Genomic DNA, 19663 nt, shown 5'->3' with positions numbered 1-19663 from the left:
TCACTTCGGAAAAATACAAAAAAAATTTAAATAAGTAAATATATAAATATGTAAATATATAAATAAAAAAGAAGAAGTACCTAGGAATAGCCTGACCTGTGGTGGCACACTGGATAAAACGTCCACCTAGAACACTGAGGTGGCCAGTTTAAAACCCTGGGCTTGCCTGGTCAAGGCACATACAGGAAGAACTACTATGAGTTGATGCTTCCTGTTTCTGTCCCCCCTGCTTCAATCTCTCCTTTCCTGTCTCTAAAAATCAATAAATAAAAATTTTTAAAAATAAATAAATGTATCTAGGAATATAATTAACCAAGGATATAAAAGACCTGTACTCAGAAAATTATAAGACAGTGCCGAAAGAAACTGAAGATACAAATAAATGGAAGCATATACCGTGTACCTGGATAGGAAAAATTAACATCAGTAAAAGGTCCATACTACACAAAGCAATCTCTAGAGTTCATGCATTCCTATCAAGATGCCAATGGTGCCTGACCTGTGGTGGCGCAGTAGATAAAGCATCGACCTGGAAATGCTGAGGTTGCCAGTTCGAAACCCTGGGCTTGCCTGGTCAAGGCACATATGGGAGTTAATGCTTCCTGCTCCTCCCTCCCTTCTCTCTCTGTTTCTCTCTCCTCTCTTTCCTTCTCTGTCTCTCTCCTCTCTAAAACTGAATAAAAAATCTACCTAAAAGAAACTTAAAAAAAAACACAAAACGATGCCAATGGTGTATTTCACAGAACTAAAATTAAGTATTGCAAAAATGTATATATGGAACCAACCACAAAGACCCCAAACAGCCACAACAATCTTGGGAAAGAGAACAAAGCAGAAGGAATTATGCTACCTGATATCAAACTATACTAAAAATTCATGGCAATCAAAGCAGCATGGTACTGGCATAAACATATATAAATCAATGGAACAGAATAGAGAGCAGAGAAATAAACCTATGCTTTTATGGTAAATTAATATTTGAAAAAGGAAATAAAAACATACAATGGGGTAAAGACAGTCTATTTAATACATGCTGTTGGGAAAACTGAATAAATACATGCAAAAAAGGAAACGAGATTACCTTACACGCTACACAAGAACAAACTCAAAATGGATTAAAGACTTAAATATTAGACTTGAAACCATAAAAATCCTAGAAGAAAACAGGCAGTAAAAATCTTGGACATGGCCCTGGCCGGTTGGCTCAGCGGTAGAGCGTCGGCCTAGCGTGCGGAGGATCTGGGTTCAATTCCCGGCCAGGGCACACAGGAGAAGCGCCCATTTGCTTCTCCACCCCTCCACCACGCTTTCCTCTCTGTCTCTCTCTTCCCCTCCCGCAGCCAAGGCTCCATTGAAGCAGAGATGGCCCAGGCGCTGGGGATGGCTCTGTGGCCTCTGCCTCAGGCGCTAGAGTGGCTCTGGTCGCAACATGGCAACGCCCAGGATGGGCAGAGCATCGCCCCCTGGTGGGCAGAGCGTCGCCCCTGGTGGGCGTGCCAGGTGGATCCCGGGCGAATGCGGGAGTCTGTCTGACTGTCTCTCCCTGTTTCCAGCTTCAGAAAAATGAAAGAAAAAAAAAGAAAAAAAAAAATCTTGGACATTTCTTATAGCAATATTTTTTCTGATATATCTCCTAGGGAAAGAGAAAAAGAAGGTAAGAGAAACAAACAGGACTGTATCAAACTAAAAAGATTTGAACAGCAAAGGAATCCATCAACAAAATGAAAAGACAACCCACTGAATGGGAGAACATATTTAACTATGATACATCTGATAAGGGGTTAATATAAAAAGTTTACAAAGAACTTAGGAAACTCAACAGCAAAAAATAAAAATTTTAAAATGGGCAAAGGACCTGAATAGACACGTCTGCAAAAAGAATAAACAGATGGCCAACAGACACCCAAAAAAGATGCTCAATGTTACTAATCATCAGAGACATGCAATTTTTTCTTTTTCCAATAGAGAAATAGAGAGAAAATAGATCCTGACAAGGTTCCACTCGGCAAACCCCATCTGTGGCTGATGCTCTGCCCACCTAGGGCCATGCTTGAAACCAAGCTATTTTTAAAAAATTATTTTTATTTATTTATTCATTTTAGAGAAGAGAGAGAGAGAGAGAGAGAAAGAGAGAGAGAGAGAGAGAGAGAGAGAGAGAAAGAGAGAGAGAGAGAGAGAAGGGGAAAGGAGCAGAAAGCATCAACTCCCACATGTGCCTTGACGGGGCAAGCCCAGGGTTTTGAACCGGCAACCTCAGTGTTCCAGGTTGACGCTTGCTCCACTGCACCACCACAGGTCAGGCCAAAACCAAGCTATTTTTAGTGCCTGAGGTAGAGGCTCCCCAGAGCCATCCTCAGCACTCAGGGCCAATGTGCTTGAACCAATCGAGCCATGGCTGTGGGAGGAGAAGAGAAAGAAAGAGAGAAAGAGAGAGAGAGAAGGAGGAAGGGGAGGGGTGGAGAAGAAGATGGTTGCTTCTCCTGTGTACCCTGATGAGGAATTAAAGCCAGGATATCCACATGCTGTACCAATGCTCTACTGTGGAGCCAACTGGCCAGGACTGAGAAATGCAAACTAAAACCACAATAGGACATCACCTCACACTTGTCAAAATGATTATCACCAATAAATCAACAAATGTTGATAAGGATGTGGAGAAAAGGGAACTTTCATGCACTGTTGATAGGAATGCAGATTGTGCAGCCACTGTGGAAAGCAGTATGGAGTTACCTCAAAAAACTAAACCTGCCTTATGACCAGCAATTCCACTTCTGGGAATAAACCTGAAGAAACTCAAAACACTAATCTGAAAAAATATATACACCCCTATATTCACTGCAGTGTTATTTACAATAGCCTGTATTTGCAAACAGCCCAAATATCCATCAGTAGGTGAGTGGATAAAATAGCTGTGGTACATTCACACAAGGGAGTACTACTTGGCCGTAAAAAAAAAAAAAGGAAGGAAATCTTACCCTTTGCAACAACATGGATGTACTTGAAGATTATTATACTGAATGAAGTAATTCCATCAAAGAAAGACAAGTACCATATGATTTCACTTACAGGTGAAATCTAATGAACAGCATAAACTAACAAAACAAACAGATTCACAAAGACAGAACACATGGACAGCGATCAGAAAGAAGGGGACTTAGGGGGCTGGGTATAAAAGGTGAAGGGACTAAGCAAAACAACACACCTCATAGACATGGACAACAGTACGGTGATTAGCACAGGGAAAAGGGGTGGGAAGAGACGGAACAGAGTAAAGGGGAGATAAATGGTGATGAAAGATGACTTGACTTGAGGTGGTGAACACACAGTGCAATATATAGATGATGTATTAAAGAAATTCATACCTGGAACCTGTATAAGTCTATTAACCAATGTCACCCCAATAAGTCAATAAAAAATTTTTTTAAAAAAGACTTTAGGTCCTTGCTGGTCGACTCACTGTTAGAGTGTCCGCCCGGTGTGTGTGAATATCCCAAGTTTGATTCCTGGCCAGGGCACACAGAAGCGCTCATCTGCTTCTCCACCTCTCCCCTTCTCCCCTCTCTATCTCTCCCTCTCTTCTCCTTCCCTCCTGCAGCAGCCATGGCTCAACTGGTACGAGTTGGCCCCAGGCCCTAAGGATGGCTCTCCATGGCCTCCGCCTCAGGTGCTAAAAAATGGCTCTAGTTGCAATGGAGCAAGGGACACAGATGGGCAGAGCATCGCCCCCTAGTGGGCTTGCTGGGTGGATCCTGGTAGAGGCACATGAAAGAGTCTGTCTCTGCCTCCCCTCCTCTCACTAAAATAAAAAATAAGTAAATAAATAAAAATAAGACTTTCAATATAATGCAATAAAGGACAGTGGATACCTGAGAGACAATAAACAAGGAGGGACCTATGGACTGTGTAGCTTGTTGACCTGAGAGAATTTCCAGGCCCCAGTGAGAAGGAGGAATCCAGTCCAGAAGTGTCACCGAGTTGTGGAGACTAAACTAGGAGTACTGGAAAGTCAAGGGAGATAGAGTTTATATGGCAGAATACCAAGGAGAAGAGAGCTATACCGAAAATTCTGAAAAATCTACAGAAGTTCCTCAAGTCTTTTTTTTTTTTTTTTTGGTGACAGAGACAGAGAGAGTCAGAGAGAGGGACAGACAGGCAGATAGGAAGGGCGAGATATGAGAAGCATCAATTCTTCGATGTGGTATCTTAGTTGTTCATTGACTGCTTTCTCATATGTGCCTTGACTGAGGGGCTCCAGCAGATTGAGTGATCCCTTGCTCAAGCCAGCGACCTTGGGTCCAAGCTGGTGAGCCTTGCGCAAACCAGATGAGCCCGCCCTCAAACTGGCGACCTTGGGGTCTCAAACCTGGGTTCTCCGCATCCCAGTCCGACGCTCTATCCACTGCGCCACCACCTAGTCAGGCTAAATTTTTATTCTTAGATATTATTTTTCAAAAGGGTATTACAAAGAAAATAATTTACTTACTTGGTGACTTGCCTATGTTATAGCTATTAAAGAAACAAGGCTTTTGTGAGTTCACACTTTGCTTGTCTACTTGATGGGACTGAGTAGCTTCCTTCAGCTGAGATAGAATTTGTCTCCCACTGCGCTGAGAAGAGGCATTCACTTCAAATATCTAAAGAAAGAATATATGAAAAAAGGCAGAATTTATATTTTCCTTTATAATTTTTCCATTGATTTGAGAGGAAGGGAGAGAGATTTGGGTGGGGAGAGAAGAGAGACAGAAGCATCGACTCGTTGTTCCACTTAGCTGTTCCATTTAGGTGTGCATTCATTGACTGTTTCTCATACATGCTCTGACCAGGGATTGAACCAGCAACCTCAGTGGGCCAGGATGCCGCTTTATCCACAAAGCAACCAGGCCAGGGCCAGTTTATGTTTTCTTTTAATTCAAGAGCAATTACTACATTAACATGGTTGCACTGTAGCTATGACTAACCTTAAATCCCAGCTCCTGAGCACAAGCATACACCGCGGCAGTTTTCCCCACTCCTGTTGGCCCTGTTATAAGGACAGTATTGCAAAGACGACTCTCTTCTTCATCTGAACTGCCTTTAAAGTCAGTTCTATCCAACAGATCTGAAAAATTATTCAAATGCACATAAAATAATAATTGCTTAGTACCTCACCAAACCCAATAATCAAATCCCACTAACTTCTTGCCAGTAAGTTCTGGAAATTTAATGTGTAAAAACTAAAACACCATATATAAAATATAAATAAGAAATTTTTTAAGTTTTTGGCTAATCTAATTCTAAAAGTTTTCAGTGAAATGGGAAAGAAATACCTTCTTGTTTCTCATCTCCTTTTCCCTTCAAATTTTGTCTTTCTTCCAATTCAGCTCTTCTTTTCCAGTCTTTCAACCAACTGCCATCAGAAAATATATATTAGTAAAAATAATACACAGAATAGAGATAGATTATATGTGCAAGGATATTTATTGCAACATTGTTTATATTAGCCTCCAAAAGGAAAAAACCACATCAGTAGAGGGAAAGATACATTATGGTACATCCATAAAGAAACCAATACACAGCCTGACCTGTGGTAGATAAAGCCTCCACCTTGGAGTGCTGAGTCACCAAACCCTGAGCTTGCCCCTGAGAAGCAACTATAATGAGTTGATGCTTCCTGCTCTTCCCCACCCCCCTTTCTTCCTCTCTGAAATCAATACATAAAATCTTTAAAAAATAATAATAATACAGAGCAACTGAAAAGAATTGTTAGATTGTGTAATAACATGAACGATGCCTAATACATAATGCTAAGCATCTGGTCTAAAGCTAGACTACCTGAATTTAAATTCTAGTTCCATCACGTCTACTTGTGTGACCTTAATACTCAACCTCTCCAGGCTTCATCATCAAGGAGAAAAGAACAGTATTTACACCCTCTTGTTCTCAAGATTAAATGACCTAAGGACAATGCAAGTACTTAGCACAGTGCCAAGCTCAAGGTGTTAACTATTATTATGGGTTGCGATTTCTTATGTAAAATCCTTTGGGCCAGGGGGTTTTAGAATTCAGAATATTCCAGATATTAGAAAGGTTGCCCTGGCAGGATAGCTTGGTTAGAGCATCGTCCAGAAGCACAGAAGTTGCTGGTTCGATCCCCGCAACGGGTACATTCAGGAACAGATGTTTCTGTCTCCCTCCCTTTCTCTAAAATCAATAAAATAAACATTTAAAAAATAAAAAGGTAATTTGCCCTGGACAGGTAGCTCAGTTGGTTAGAAGAGCACTGTCCAATTATGAAAAGGTTGTGGGTTTGATCCCTGGTCACAGCACATATAAGAATCAACCAATGAATGCAAGAATGAGTGCAACAGACTAACTCGTGGTGGCCCAGTGGATACAGCGTCACTTGGGACACTGAGATCCAGGTTCAAAATCCCAAGATCTCCAGCTAGAGCATGAGCTAGTTCATCTGGCTGCAGCATAAGCTCATTTGGATTGAGCACAGGCTCACCACCTTGAAGCAGGGTCACTGGCTCAGCTGGAGCCCCCCAATCAAGGAACATATGAGAAGCAATCAATGAACAACTGTAGTGATACAACTATGAGTTTATGCTTCTCATTTCTCTCCCTTCCTGTCTCTCTCACTAAAAAAAAATAAATAAAAATAAAGTTGATATGCTTTCAGTTTTCAGAACTTTTTAAATGTGAGGATTGTAGACAAAGGCTTATGGACCTGAATTAGTAGTACTATGATCCCATTTGTTAGGAAAGAAGAAACTAATATATGCATAAATATTTTTCTGGAAGGTTTTACAAGAAACCTTTAATAATGGTTCTCCAAGGAGAAGAGATATTTACTTAAATTGTTCTTAAGATTTTACTATGTAATATATTAATTTATAACTTCTAGATTTTAGAATAAAAATTTAAAAACCAGATTCATAAACTACTTCTCAATTTTACCAACCTATGTAACTTTTTTATAGCTAGTTCATTGCCTATAAGTTCACTGGAGTTCTGAGGTTGATACTTTTCTGTCCAAAGCATGTCTTCAGTTCCAGAATCTAAAGGAAAAAATATATATTAAAGTATTTGTTTCTTCTCATGAACATATATTCTTAGACATTTACATTTGTTTCATGTAACAATAACTAATTATATACCATATTTACAAAATGCTAAGAAGGCAATTTCAAAACTTAATATTACATTTAAAATTCTTTACATTAAACTCCCCCTTAAAAACCACCATTGCCCTGGCTAGGTAGTTCAGTTGGTTAGAACATCATCCCAATACAACAAGGTTTGGGGGTTTGATCCCCAGTCAGGGCACATAAAAATATCAACCAATGAATGGATACATAAGTGGAACAACAAATCAATGTCACTCTCTCTCTCTCACCCACATCCTCTCTAAAATCAATAAAAAATAAAAATAAACAATAACTTGCTATACAAATATCAAAACATACTCTAAAGCTACATATATAGATGAATAAATCAATTCAGTGGGATACTTTGAAAAAGCTAGAGATCCTGAATGGAAACACATCAGAAATATAAGTGTAAAATAATATGTATAATATGATCTAAGTTTTTAAAAAAGCATATGTATTTACAAAAACACAGAAAGCGCAAAGACCAAACACCAATCTGTTAATTGGATAATCTTTAAAACTTCCACTTATTTTATACATATATATTATTTGAATTTGCAATGAGTACATATTAAAAGAGAAGGGAAGTGACAAGTTAAAAAACAAAATAGCCTGACCAGGCGGTGGCACAGTAGATAGAGCATCGGCCTGGGACACTGAGGACCCAGGTTCGAAACCCCAAGGTCATAGGCCTGAGTGCAGGCTCACCAGCTTGAGTTGGGGTCGCTGGCTTGAACAAGGGGTGACTGGTTCAGCTGGCACATATGTGAAAGCAATCGATGAACGACTAAGGTGCCGCAACTATGAGTTGATGTTTCTCATCTCTCTCCTTTCATGTCTGTCTGTCCCTCTCTCTCACTAAAAAAACAACAACAACAAAAATAGCCCTGGTCAGGTAGCTTGGTTGGCTGGAGCAGTGTCCTGATATGCCAAAGTTGTGGGTTTGATCCCCAATCAAGGCACATACAAGAATCGACCAATGAATGCATAAATAAATTGAACAAATTGATGTTTCTCTCTCTCCCCATTCCTCTTTCTAAAATTAATAAATAAAAATTTATAAAATATAAAAACTAAAACAACAAAAAGAGTTCTAGGACCAGAGGGAGAAAAACTAATTTACCAGAAATAGAAGATATTTCCAACGTAGATACTTGATCATCATCTGTTATCAGAACATCAGAATCTTCTGCTTCTGTTTCCACTTTACATGTTGTACTCAAAGCAGTTTGTTTCTTCCTGCATGTTTTAGAAAACAGACCCTTGGAAGAATCTAGCATTATCCCAGTAGAGTTGTTTCTTCTGTCAAGTTCTTTTGATTCCTCATTGATTATTTTTGGATTTTCTGAATAATCATTTGGTTTCTTTCTTTTTGACTTACGATGTTTGGTTTCCACTCGTTTCCTTTTGGTTTCTTTTAGATTGACATTGGGCTCTGGTTGTAGACTTTCTATATGGGGAATAAGAGAAATGCATGTGCTTACTAATAAAAATATTTTAGCCCTGGCCGGTTGGCTCAGTGGTAGAGCGTCGGCCTGGCGTGCGGGGGACCCGGGTTCAATTCCTGGCCAGGGCACATAGGAGAGGCGCCCATTTGCTTCTCCACCCCCCACCCCCTCCTTCCTCTCTGTCTCTCTCTTCCCCTCCCACAGCCAAGGCTCCATTGGAGCAAAAGATGGCCCGGGCGCTAGGGATGGCTCCTTGGCCTCTGCCCCAGGCGCTAGAGTGGCTCTGGTCGTGGCAGAGCGACCCCCCCCCCCCGAGGGGCAGAGCATCGCCCCCTGGTGGGCAGAGCTTCGCCCCTGGTGGGGTTGGATCCCGGTCGGGCGCATGTGGGAGGGAGTCTGTCTGACTGTCTCTCCTGTTTCCAGCTTCAGAAAAAAGAAAAAGAAAAAAATATATATATTTTAACATCTAATAATCTTTCTATTACTTTAAAACATCCAGTTGTCTTACTCTCAAAAGTGGCATACTGAAAGCAAGCTAAATCTCTTGTTATTTATATTGCCTTTGAACAAGCTTCATAAGTTCAAATTATCTCATTTAAGGCTTTCCTTAACATGCATTATTAATAGCTGTCTTGGAGTTGGCATCTCTGGACACCAGCCGGGCTAACACTGTATTGCATGAGAATCTTTACTTCAGGTGAACAATTTCTCCCTGCTAACCATAAGCACCATCCCCTTCATGATAACCATTTCCAAGGGCCAATAGCTAACTCTTAGTGCTTTAAAAAGTGAAATGTTAACATAAATGATCACTAACCTTGTTTACGATGACATTCAGAGAGCACTTGATGCTCAGTTCGTTTTTTTAGAAGCAAAGGAAAATATTTCCTCAAAGAAAACTCAGGATTTGACCACCTAATTTCCTCCAACAAAAGATTTCTTACTTCTTCAGTAAAGTCTTTCCTTCTCTCTCTAAACTGAAATAATGAATAAAATACTCAATAACTGACCCACATCATCTATTAACATTAAGTATAATACTGCCAACCACTATGTCTATATAATAGATTGATACTAGTTTTAGTCACTAAATGTAACCTTGATGGTGGCAATGTTACTAAATATAACTTTTAGCCTGACAAGGCGGTGGCGCAGTGGATAGAGCGTTGGACTGGGACGCGGAGGACCCAAGTTTGAGACCCCGAGGTCGCCAACTTGAGCACGAGGTCATCTGGTTTGAGCAAGGCTCACCAGCATGAGCCCAAGGTCACTGGCTCAAGCAAGGGGTCACACTCCATCTACTGTAGCCCTGCCGGTCAAGGCACATATGAGAAATCAATTAATGAACAACTAAGGTACTGCAACAGAAGGTAGAGTAAGAAGAAGTGATTTCTACAAGTGAAATTAAAGACATGCTGGCAATGTGGGTGAAGCTTTCAAGTTTCATTGAAAAGAAACACCTGGAAAAAGTTTCAACTGGTCGTGCTTCAGCACTTTTTAATGACACTTTTTTGTCACATTTCCATAACATTTTAAAATGCAGGCAAAAGCAAACCTCTTTGGATAGATTGTTATTCAAAAGTCCTGCAAGTGAAAGTGCCAAAAGTGCAGCCAAAAAGGCAAAAACAAGTGATGATTAAATGAAAAATACATAATGTTAAGCTTAGGTTAAGTTTAAAGTTAAGAAAGTGCATTTTTTTACAATTAAGTTTTTGTGCTTTCATTTTAAGTAAAGAAAGTGCAGTTTTAGTTTTCTTTAAAGTAAAGAAAATGCAGTTTTAGTTTACATGTCTACAGTGCCCGCATCCCTTCCTCCCTCCCTCCTCCTCCGCCATTCACCTGCGTTAGCCACACTCGTCTGTCTCCAAGGTAAGAATACAGTACTAAATAACACTTTTTTCTTTTATTTCATATATTTTGTTATGCATTGGTAAAGTATACATGTGTGTTTCTTAATTTAAAATATGTCTTTTTTCATCATTTAGGATGGTTGGGGATGTTTCATAGGGCTGGGACGGATTAAATCTATTTCAGTAATTTTAAATGGGAGAAATTTGTTTGATATATGAGTTGACTGACTTACAAGCTCGGTTACAAAACGAATTAAACTCGTATCTCAAGGCACCACTGTAATTGTACTTCACATATTTACTAAGTTATAACACTGGCTTATAAAGTATTTAAATATACTGTATCATGTAATTTTTTAAAAATGGCTCTCAATAATTCTTGAAATGTTTTTATATCTCTAGGAATATTTCAAAGAGGTATGTAATTCAGCTGGGATTTATTTTTTAAAATTGAACTCTAGAAAGAAAATGAACTTTAGTCAACTATAGTAGATATCCAAAATTGTTTTTCCTCTAGAAGGTGTGAAGGAAACACTCTACAATGGATTGGCTCTATAATACTTACGACCACAGCAGAATTACTACTTTTCAAATTTGAATTCAATGTTGAAAATTCACCAAGAGCAATAACACATTTGGAGATATCTTCTACTTTAGTATTCACTTGTTTAAGCTTAGTTAGGAGATGACAAGTGGGTGATTTCAAATGCCACAAAGGGCACCCTAAGGAAAAACAGAAAAATAGTTGTAATTACCTTTATACACGTACTATTCATTTGTCAAATGCCAAATATATAAACATAAAAAGACTTGACAACAACTATGTGGTTAGTACAAAAGAATCAAAACTTAGATCAGTACATAGAAAACAAAATCCTCACATGAAACAAATACAATTAATAATTACCTAGTCTTCACTTCCAGTTGTTAAAAATAAGCAAAAGCCTGACCTGTGGTGGCGCAGTGGATAAAGCGTCAACCTGGAAACACTGAGGTTGCCGGTTCAAAAAAACACTGGGCTTGCCTGATCAAGGCACATATGGGAGTTGATGCTTCCTGCTCCTCCCCCCTTCTCTCTCTGTCTCTCTCCCCTCTCTATAATAAATAAATAAAATCTTAAGAGAATAAAAAAAATAAAAATAAGCAAACATCTGCAAATTTTCTTTTCCATTTATTTATTTATTTATTTATTTATTTATTACAGGGACAGAGAGAGAGTCAGAGAGGGATAGATAGGGACAGACAGGAATGGAGAGAGATGAGAAGCATCAATCATCAGTTCCTCGTTGCAACACCTTAGTTGTTCATTGATTGCTTTCTCTTATGTGCCTTGACCGTGGGCCTTCAGCAGACCGAGTAACCCCTTGCTTGAGCCATCGACCTTGGGTCCAAGTTGGTGAGCTTTGCTCAAGCTAGATGAGTCTGTGCTCAAGCTGGCGACCTCGGGGTCTCGAACCTGGGTCCTCGGCATCCCAGTCTGACGCTCTATCTGCTGCGCCATCGCCTGATCAGGCTTTCTTTTCATTTTAAATCACCTTTGATACTCAAGAGTAAAAATTTTAGGGTCAGATAACATCCTGGTTTAAAGTCTAAACTTTGAAGTCAGACCTGGATTCAATCCAGACCCTGCCATTTACTAAGTAGGTGAGTGTGAGCAAGATCCTAAACTTTATGTGTAAAGTAGGAGTAGAATTATAATACTCAACCTCCTATAGTTCTTATGGGGATTAAACTAGAGATGCATAAGAAGGGCCTGTGCAGAATGCCAGACAATAGTCAAGTGTTCACGCACTCACTGGTAAGGTCCTAAGGGAGAGAGGTACTCTGTTTGCCTCTTCTGCTCATCCACCCATAGATACGCTGTTCTATAGTAAACCACTTCTGAGAATGGGTTTGTCAAAACCAGGGGGAAAAGGCCTGACCAAGTGGTGGTGCAGTGGGTAAAGCGACAGACTGGGATGCAGAAGACCCAGGTTCAAGACCCCAAGGTCGCCAGCTTGAGCGCGGGCTCATCTGGTTTGAGCAAAAGCCCACCAGCTTGAGCCCAAGGTTGCTGGCTCCAGCAAGGGGTTACTCGGTCTGCTGAAGGTCCACGGTCAAGGCACATATGAGAAAGCAATCAATGAACAACTAAGGTGTTACAACGCACAACAAAAAACTAATGATTGATGCTTCTAATCTCTCCGTTCCTGTCTGTCCCTGTCTATCCCTCTCTCTTACTCTCTCTCTATGTAAAAGAAAAAAAAAAACCAGGGGGAAAAGAAAGCATAACTAATTTCTACAATTAAACATACTATTAGAAATTACTATATGAAGTTGAAGTAGTAAAAGATAACAAGAAAGGCTTCATCAACTGAATGGCCAGTGGCAGAGCTGGGAAAAAAGGAAAAGTAGAGTATTATTACAAAGATGGGCTGGGAAGTTCTCCATAGAAAGGAGAGGCTGAGTGCCTGACCAGGCGGTGGCGCAGTGGATAGAGCATCGGACTGGATGCAGAAGACCCAGGTTTGAGACCCCGAGGTCGTCAGCTTGAGCGCAGGCTCATCTGGCTTGAGCAAAGCTCATCAGCTTGGACCCAAGGTCGCTGGCTCGAGCAAGGGGTTACTTGGTCTGCTGAAGACCCACAGTCAAGGCACATATGAGAAAGCAATCAATTAACGACTAAGGTTTCGCAATGAAAAACTGATAACTGATGCTTCTCATCTCTCTTCGTTCCTGTCTATCTATCCCTCTCCCTGACACTCTGTCTCTGTAAAAAAAATTAAAAAAAAAGAAAAAAAGAAAGGAGAGCCTTAGTGAAACTCAAATAGTATCAAGGTCAGAAACACAAAAGGGAAAGAAAGGGACAGAACATAGTGTACGTTTCATGACAGGAGTGCACTAAACCAAACCAAAAAGTCAGTTGAGCAAAATATAACTGTTTTTGTGCTGACAAAAATAACTCCAGGCAGAAACAATGACAAAGCAAAGATATAAAGATACCAGCAATTAAAGACCATATAAATAAAGTAAGACTATGGTTGTTGCTACAGCATTTGAATCCAAATAGAATAGGTTATGTTCAAGCTAATACCACACAATAAGAAAGAGGCTTGTGTGAACAGCTCGCTCTTGAGCATGGTGCATGTGAGAACATGGTGAACTAGGGCACTTGTTTGAAGCACTGCTACCTGTTACCTATTCCTGAAAATATTCACTAAAATAGGTATGGTAATAAAGAGCAAAAGCTGTTCTGGAAAGGAGGCCATCAGAATTTCCTGGAACATTCAACAGTACTTGGACAAGAACAGGACTGGAACCCTTGTGAGAAATTCTTAATTTTTTTTATTGATTGATTTTAGAAGGAGAGGAAGGGAAAGGGAGAGACAGACAAACAGAGAGACAGAAACATCAATCTGTTCCTGTATGTGCCCTGACTGAGGATCAAACTGGCAATCTTTGTGCTCGGGTTGACACTCTATCAACTGAGCTATTCAGCCAGGGCAGAGAAATTCTTAAAGATGAATTTCCATACACAGGCAATAACTGCAGAAGGGAATTGCCTTCCTTTTAGAACACAGCACCTCTCTGGAGAACAATATGCAAGCAAGGCCCACACACATGTGCCTGCTATTCTCTAGCACAAGAGCGAAAGGCTGAAGAGACTTGAAATTTCCAATAAAAATCACTATAATTACGTGTACTTAAACCTTAGCCTCATCTTAAGCCAACTTACAAGTCTCATATTACTTCTTACATTTCCTTTCTTTTCAAGATCTTTTTTAATTTTTTCATTTTAGAGAGAACAGAGAGAAAGGGGAAGGAGCAGGAAGCACCAACTCCCATATGTGCCCTGACCAGGCAAGCCCAGGATTTGGAACTGGCCACCTCAGCGTTCCAGCTCAGCGCTTTATCCACTGTGCCATCACAGGTCAGGCTTCTTTTTTTTTCCTTGAGACTTAAAGGCAGAAAGAGAGAGCCGGGAACATCAAGCTGCTCCTATATGCGCTCTGACCGAGGAATCGGAATTGGCAACCTCTGTGTTCTGGGGTGATGTTCCAACCAACTGAGCTATCCAGCCAGGGCTTAAATTTTGTTTTTTAAGAAACAGAGAGAGGAAGGAAGAGAGAGGGGAGGGGAAGGGAAGCATTCATTTGTTGTTTCACTCAGTCCTCAGTCTTAGATTCACCGACTGCTTCCCATGTGTGCCCTGACCAGGGAACTCGCAACATTGTCCTTTCAGGACGACGCTCTTTTTTTTTTTTTTTCCTCAAGTAAGAAGTGGTGAGGCAGAGAGACAGACTCCCGCACACGCCCAACCAGGATCCCCCCCGGCATGCCCATTAGAGGGCGATCCTCTGCCCATCTGGGGAGTTACTCCATTACAACCGCATCCTCGGCACCCGGGCCAAGTTTGCTCCAACGGAGCCTTGACAGCACGAGGGGAAGAGAGAGATAAGAGAGAAATGAGAGGGGGAAGAGAGGAGAATTAGATGGGCACTTCTCCTGTGTGCCGTGGCCAGAAACTGAACCCAGGACTTCTATTAATACACGTGGGGCAGATGCTCTACCACTGAGCCAGCTGGCCAGGGCTCAGGATGATGCTCTTAACAAGCTAAACTAACCGGCCAGGGCCTACTTCTAACATTTCCATAATAATTATTCAATAATAATCAACAAGCTTACCATCATCTTTTTGTTGTACATGAACAACCCTCTGGAAACTGGTACTCACTGCATTGTACACATCTAATGCAGCAGATTTCTTTGCAATTTGTCGTTTCAACAAATCTGGCAGACCACTCATTAGAAAGTCACGCTTTGCTTTAAGTTGCACATCATGATCCTGAGGTCTTTCAGAGGTATCATGACTTTTAAGAAAATTATAATAACATTATAAACACTAAATAATTACTGATAAATTTAACATTGATAAAGAAAATTAAACAAATAGATACGTACTATGTACTTAGTTCAAAAGAATCAATACTGTTAAAATATCAATTCTCCCCCAGTGAATTTATAAATTTAACACAATCACGAACAAAATCTAACAGACTTGTATAGGAATATTCACAGCAACTTTGTTCACAATAGCTTAAAATTGGAAACAGCCCAAATGCCCAGCAACAGGGGTGACTAGAGATAACAGAACACTTACAGAATGGAATACTACTCAGGAGAAATAAAAACAATGCACTACTGGCCCTGGCCGGTTGGCTCAGCGGTAGAGCATCGGCCTGGTGTGCAGGAGTCCCTGGTTCGATTCCCGGCCAGGGCACACAGGAGAAGCGCCCATCTGCTTCTCCATCCCTCCCCCTCTCCTTCCTCTCTGTCTCTCTCTTCCCCTCCCGCAGCCGAGGCTCTATTGAAGCAAAGATGGCCCGGGTGCTAGGGATGGCACTGTGGCCTCTGCCTCAGGCACTAGAATGGCTCTGGATGCAACAGAGCGACGCCCCAGAGGGGCAGAACATCGCCCTCTGGTGGGCATGCCGGGTGGATCCCGGTCGTGCGCATGCAGGAGCCTGTCTGACTGCCTCCTCGTTTCCAGCTAAGGAAAAAATGAAAAACAAAACAATGCACTACTGACAACATGAACAAATCTCAAAATTATCATGCTGAGTGAAAGAAAGCTAGATACAAGAGTCTATATACTATATGATTTCATAAACACAGAGTTCTAGAAAATGCAAATTAAAATACAGAAAAGAGCCTGACCACGCGGTGGCACAGTGGATAGAGCGCTGGACTGGGACGGGGCGGAGGACCCAGGTTTGAAATCCCAAGGTTGCCACCTAAAGCGCAGACTCATCCGGCTTACCAGCTTGAGCGAGGGGTCGCTGGCTTGAGCGTGGGATCATAGACATAACCCCATGATCACTGGCTTGAGCAAGGGGTCAGTTGCTCTGCTGTAGGCCCCCAGTCAGGGCACATATGAGAAAGCAATCACTGAACAATTAACGAGCTGCAATGAAGAATGGATGCTTCTCATCTCTCTCCCTTCCTGTCTGTCCCTCTCTCTGACTCTGTCAATAAATAAATAAACAAATAAACAAGCAAAAATAAAACACAGAAAAGAGACTGGTGTTTGCCTGAGGCTGCGACCAGAGGAGGAATGGAAATAAATGAGTACCTTTATTATAGTGGTGGTGGTTTCAATGTGTATACAAACTGACAAAGCTCACCAAATCATACACTTAAAATGAATACAGTTGACTGCACATAAATATACCTCAATAAGATTAGAAATTTATTAAATTGTTTAAAAACAAAAATTCACAAAGACATACCACTAAAAACCTACTAGAATGGCTAAAATTAAAAAGTATGATAATGTCCAAGTATTGACAAGAAATTGTAGTACTGTAACTGGAACTCTCAAGTTTGTTTCATTCATAAAATGGAACAATCATCAGGGAAAAGTTTGGTATATTCTTTTTTTTAGATTTTTATTTATTCATTTTAGAGAAGGGAAAGAGAGAGACAGACAAACAGACAGAAGGGGGTAGGAGCAGTAAGCATCAAGTTTCATACGTGCCTTGACCAGGTAAGCTCGGGTCTTTCAAACTGGTGACCTCAGTGTTACAGGTCGATGCTTTATCAATTGAGCCACCACAGGTCTGCCACATATACAGGCGTGCGCACACGCATGAACACACACACACACAAACGAGAGAAAGAAAAAGAGAGAGAGAGAGAGAGAGAGAGATAAAGGAAGGGAGGGAGATAAACATCAATACTTCGTTGCAGCACCTTATTTGTTCATTGATTGCTTTCTCATGTGGGCCTTGACTGGAGTATACCAGCCACGCCAGTGAAGCCTTGCTCAAGCCAGCAACCCTGGTCTTCATGCCAGTGACCTTTGGGCTCAATACAGTGACCATGCTCAAGCAGCAAACCCCGCACTCTATGCTGAGCCCACACTCAAGCCAGATGAGTCTGTGGTTAAGCTAGCAACCTTGGGGTTTCAAACCTGAGTCCTCAGCGTCCCAAGTTGACTTTCTATCCACTTTGTCCCTGCCTGTTCAGGCGTTTTTTCTTTTTTAAATCAACTTTATTCAAGTATAATGTACATATTACAATATGCACCCATTTTAAATAAACCATTTGAGGTTTAATAAATGTACATATCTGTACAATCACCACAATAAAGATATAGAACACTTTCATCACTCTCAATGAAGTTCCCTTATACCTCATTGCACTTAATCTCCACCCAAGTCCCAATCCCATACAACCACTGATCTGTTATATATATATATAATTTTTTTTTTTTTTTTTTTTTTTTTGTATTTTTCTGAAGTTGGAAATGGGGAGGCAGTCAGACAGACTCCTCCATGCGCCCGATGGGGATCCACCCGGCATGCCCACCAGGGGGCGATGCTCTGCCCATCTGGGGTGTCACTCTGTTGCACCAGAGCCATTCTAGTGCCTGAAGCAGAGGCCACAGAGCCATCCTCAGCGCCAGGGCCATCTTTCTCCAATGGAGCCTTGGCTGCGGGAGGGGAAGAGACAGAGAGGAAGGAGAGAGGGAGGGGTTGGAGAAGCAGATGGGCGCTTCTCCTGTATGCCCTGGCCAGGAATCGAACCCGGGACTCCTGCATGCCACTCGAACCCGACACTCTACCACTGAGCCAACCAGCCAGGGCCTGATCTGTTCTATATTTATATGAATTAGTTTGCCTTTTCTAGAATCTAATAAAAATGAAATCATACAGAAGGTACACTTTTGTCTCTGGCTTCTTTCAGTCAAGGCAATGCAGCAGCAGTCCTTTTTATTGCTGACTAGTATTCCTTATGTGAATATACCACAATTTGTTTTTTCCATTCTTTTATCGATGGCCATTTGAGTTATTTGCAGTATTTGGCTGCTAAGAACAATCTTGTGTACATGTGTGGACAAATGTTCTCATTTCTCTTGAGTAAATATATAGAAGTAGACTTGCTCTGTCATTAGGTAGGTGCATGTTTAACATAAGACTATGTATTATACTTATTTTAGTTGACTTAAGAGAAAGAAAGAAAGCGAGCTTCATCTCACATTCCTCTTACTCCTGGTCTCTATGCGCCAGTCACACCGGTATTCTTTCAGTCTTCCGTATTTTATTTACCACGCTCCATCTAGCCAGACTCTGCAGAAACTGTTCCGTCTGGCTAGAACTCTGTTCCTACCTCTGATGAATTCAGGTGTCATTTCCTCAGCAAAGCCTTTCTTGGCCAGACCCAATTTACCTAATAGAAACTTTAGTAGAACTTTGTATCTCTCCTTAGCACAAATGCAGTATTTTAGTTGTTGGCCCAATTAATGTCTAATCAGATTGTCTTTCCTCTGGCGTAGAAGACTCATGAGGATAAAGAATAAATATGCTTTGTTTTGTTCCCTACAATATGCCTAATACCAAAACCAATGCCTAGTACATAGTAGGTATTTAAGTATTTACTAAGTTCATAATCAGCTTGCTTTTTGGTACTTTTGGTTTACCTGTTTCTTTTTCCACTAGAGATGGCAACAAATTGCAAAAATAAACAAGATCTTCAAAAATTCAGTTGTAGGATTGTCAATAATGTCATCATTTAAAATATAGTTATTAAAACTTCAAAGCATAATTTACAAGCTTTTTCATCAAAGTAAATGAAGAAATACAACATACATTCCATAAAACATTTTGGCATTTAAAAATTTGTATTGGACTGACCTGCTTTCATCAAAACCAAGGATAAAATCAGCTATTTTATGAACCTTTCTGGTAAGGAATAAGGGAGCGACTTTCATTTTTCCTTAGAAAAATAAAAACTTAAGTTAGTATTAATTTTCATTATCATTACTTTACTATACAGCTACTTTCAAAATTATATCTCTATCTTTTTAAGCTTTTAAAAAGTAACTACTTAAAAATTTCTTTTAATTAAAGAGAATTCTAGCCTGACCAGGTGGTGGCACAGTGGATAGAGCGCCAGTACGGGACGCAGAGGAACCAGGTTCAAAACCTCAAGGTCGCCGTCTTGAGCACGGACTCATCCAGCTTGAGTACAGGCTCATCTGGCTTGAGCACAGGCTCACCATCTTAAATGCTCAGCCACTGGCTTGAGCATGGGATCATAGACATGACCCCATGTTCGCTGGCTTGAGCCCAAGCTTGCTGGCTTGAGCAAGGGGTCACTTGCTTTGCTGCAGCCCTTGGTCAAGGCAAATATAAGAAAGCAATTAATGAACAACTAAGGTGCTGCAATGAAGAATTGATGCTTCTCTTCT

The 19663-nt window shown here is 40.8% G+C and overlaps 2 protein-coding genes across 7 annotated transcripts in view; both read right to left on the bottom strand.

The window, feature by feature from the left end:
• ADAP2 (ArfGAP with dual PH domains 2) overlaps positions 1 to 19663 on the bottom strand; it is a 123011-nt gene that overhangs the window by 90412 nt on the left and 12936 nt on the right. The gene's annotated exons all lie outside the window — the stretch shown is intronic.
• Positions 1 to 19663, bottom strand: part of ATAD5 (ATPase family AAA domain containing 5) — a 57987-nt gene that overhangs the window by 25512 nt on the left and 12812 nt on the right. The window contains exons 6-14 of the mRNA XM_066263288.1: positions 19107 to 19188; positions 15097 to 15281; positions 10997 to 11154; positions 9399 to 9558; positions 8257 to 8583; positions 6944 to 7040; positions 5307 to 5386; positions 4959 to 5098; positions 4484 to 4634 (exon numbers count right to left, since the gene is read on the bottom strand). Coding sequence (XP_066119385.1) covers positions 4484 to 4634; positions 4959 to 5098; positions 5307 to 5386; positions 6944 to 7040; positions 8257 to 8583; positions 9399 to 9558; positions 10997 to 11154; positions 15097 to 15281; positions 19107 to 19188 — 1380 coding nt within the window. The remainder of the gene's footprint in view (positions 1 to 4483; positions 4635 to 4958; positions 5099 to 5306; positions 5387 to 6943; positions 7041 to 8256; positions 8584 to 9398; positions 9559 to 10996; positions 11155 to 15096; positions 15282 to 19106; positions 19189 to 19663) is intronic.

The sequence above is a fragment of the Saccopteryx bilineata genome, chromosome 2 (assembly GCF_036850765.1).
Source record: "Saccopteryx bilineata isolate mSacBil1 chromosome 2, mSacBil1_pri_phased_curated, whole genome shotgun sequence".
Lineage (NCBI taxonomy): Eukaryota > Metazoa > Chordata > Mammalia > Chiroptera > Emballonuridae > Saccopteryx > Saccopteryx bilineata.
This window is presented reverse-complemented; position numbering and strand designations above follow the sequence as displayed.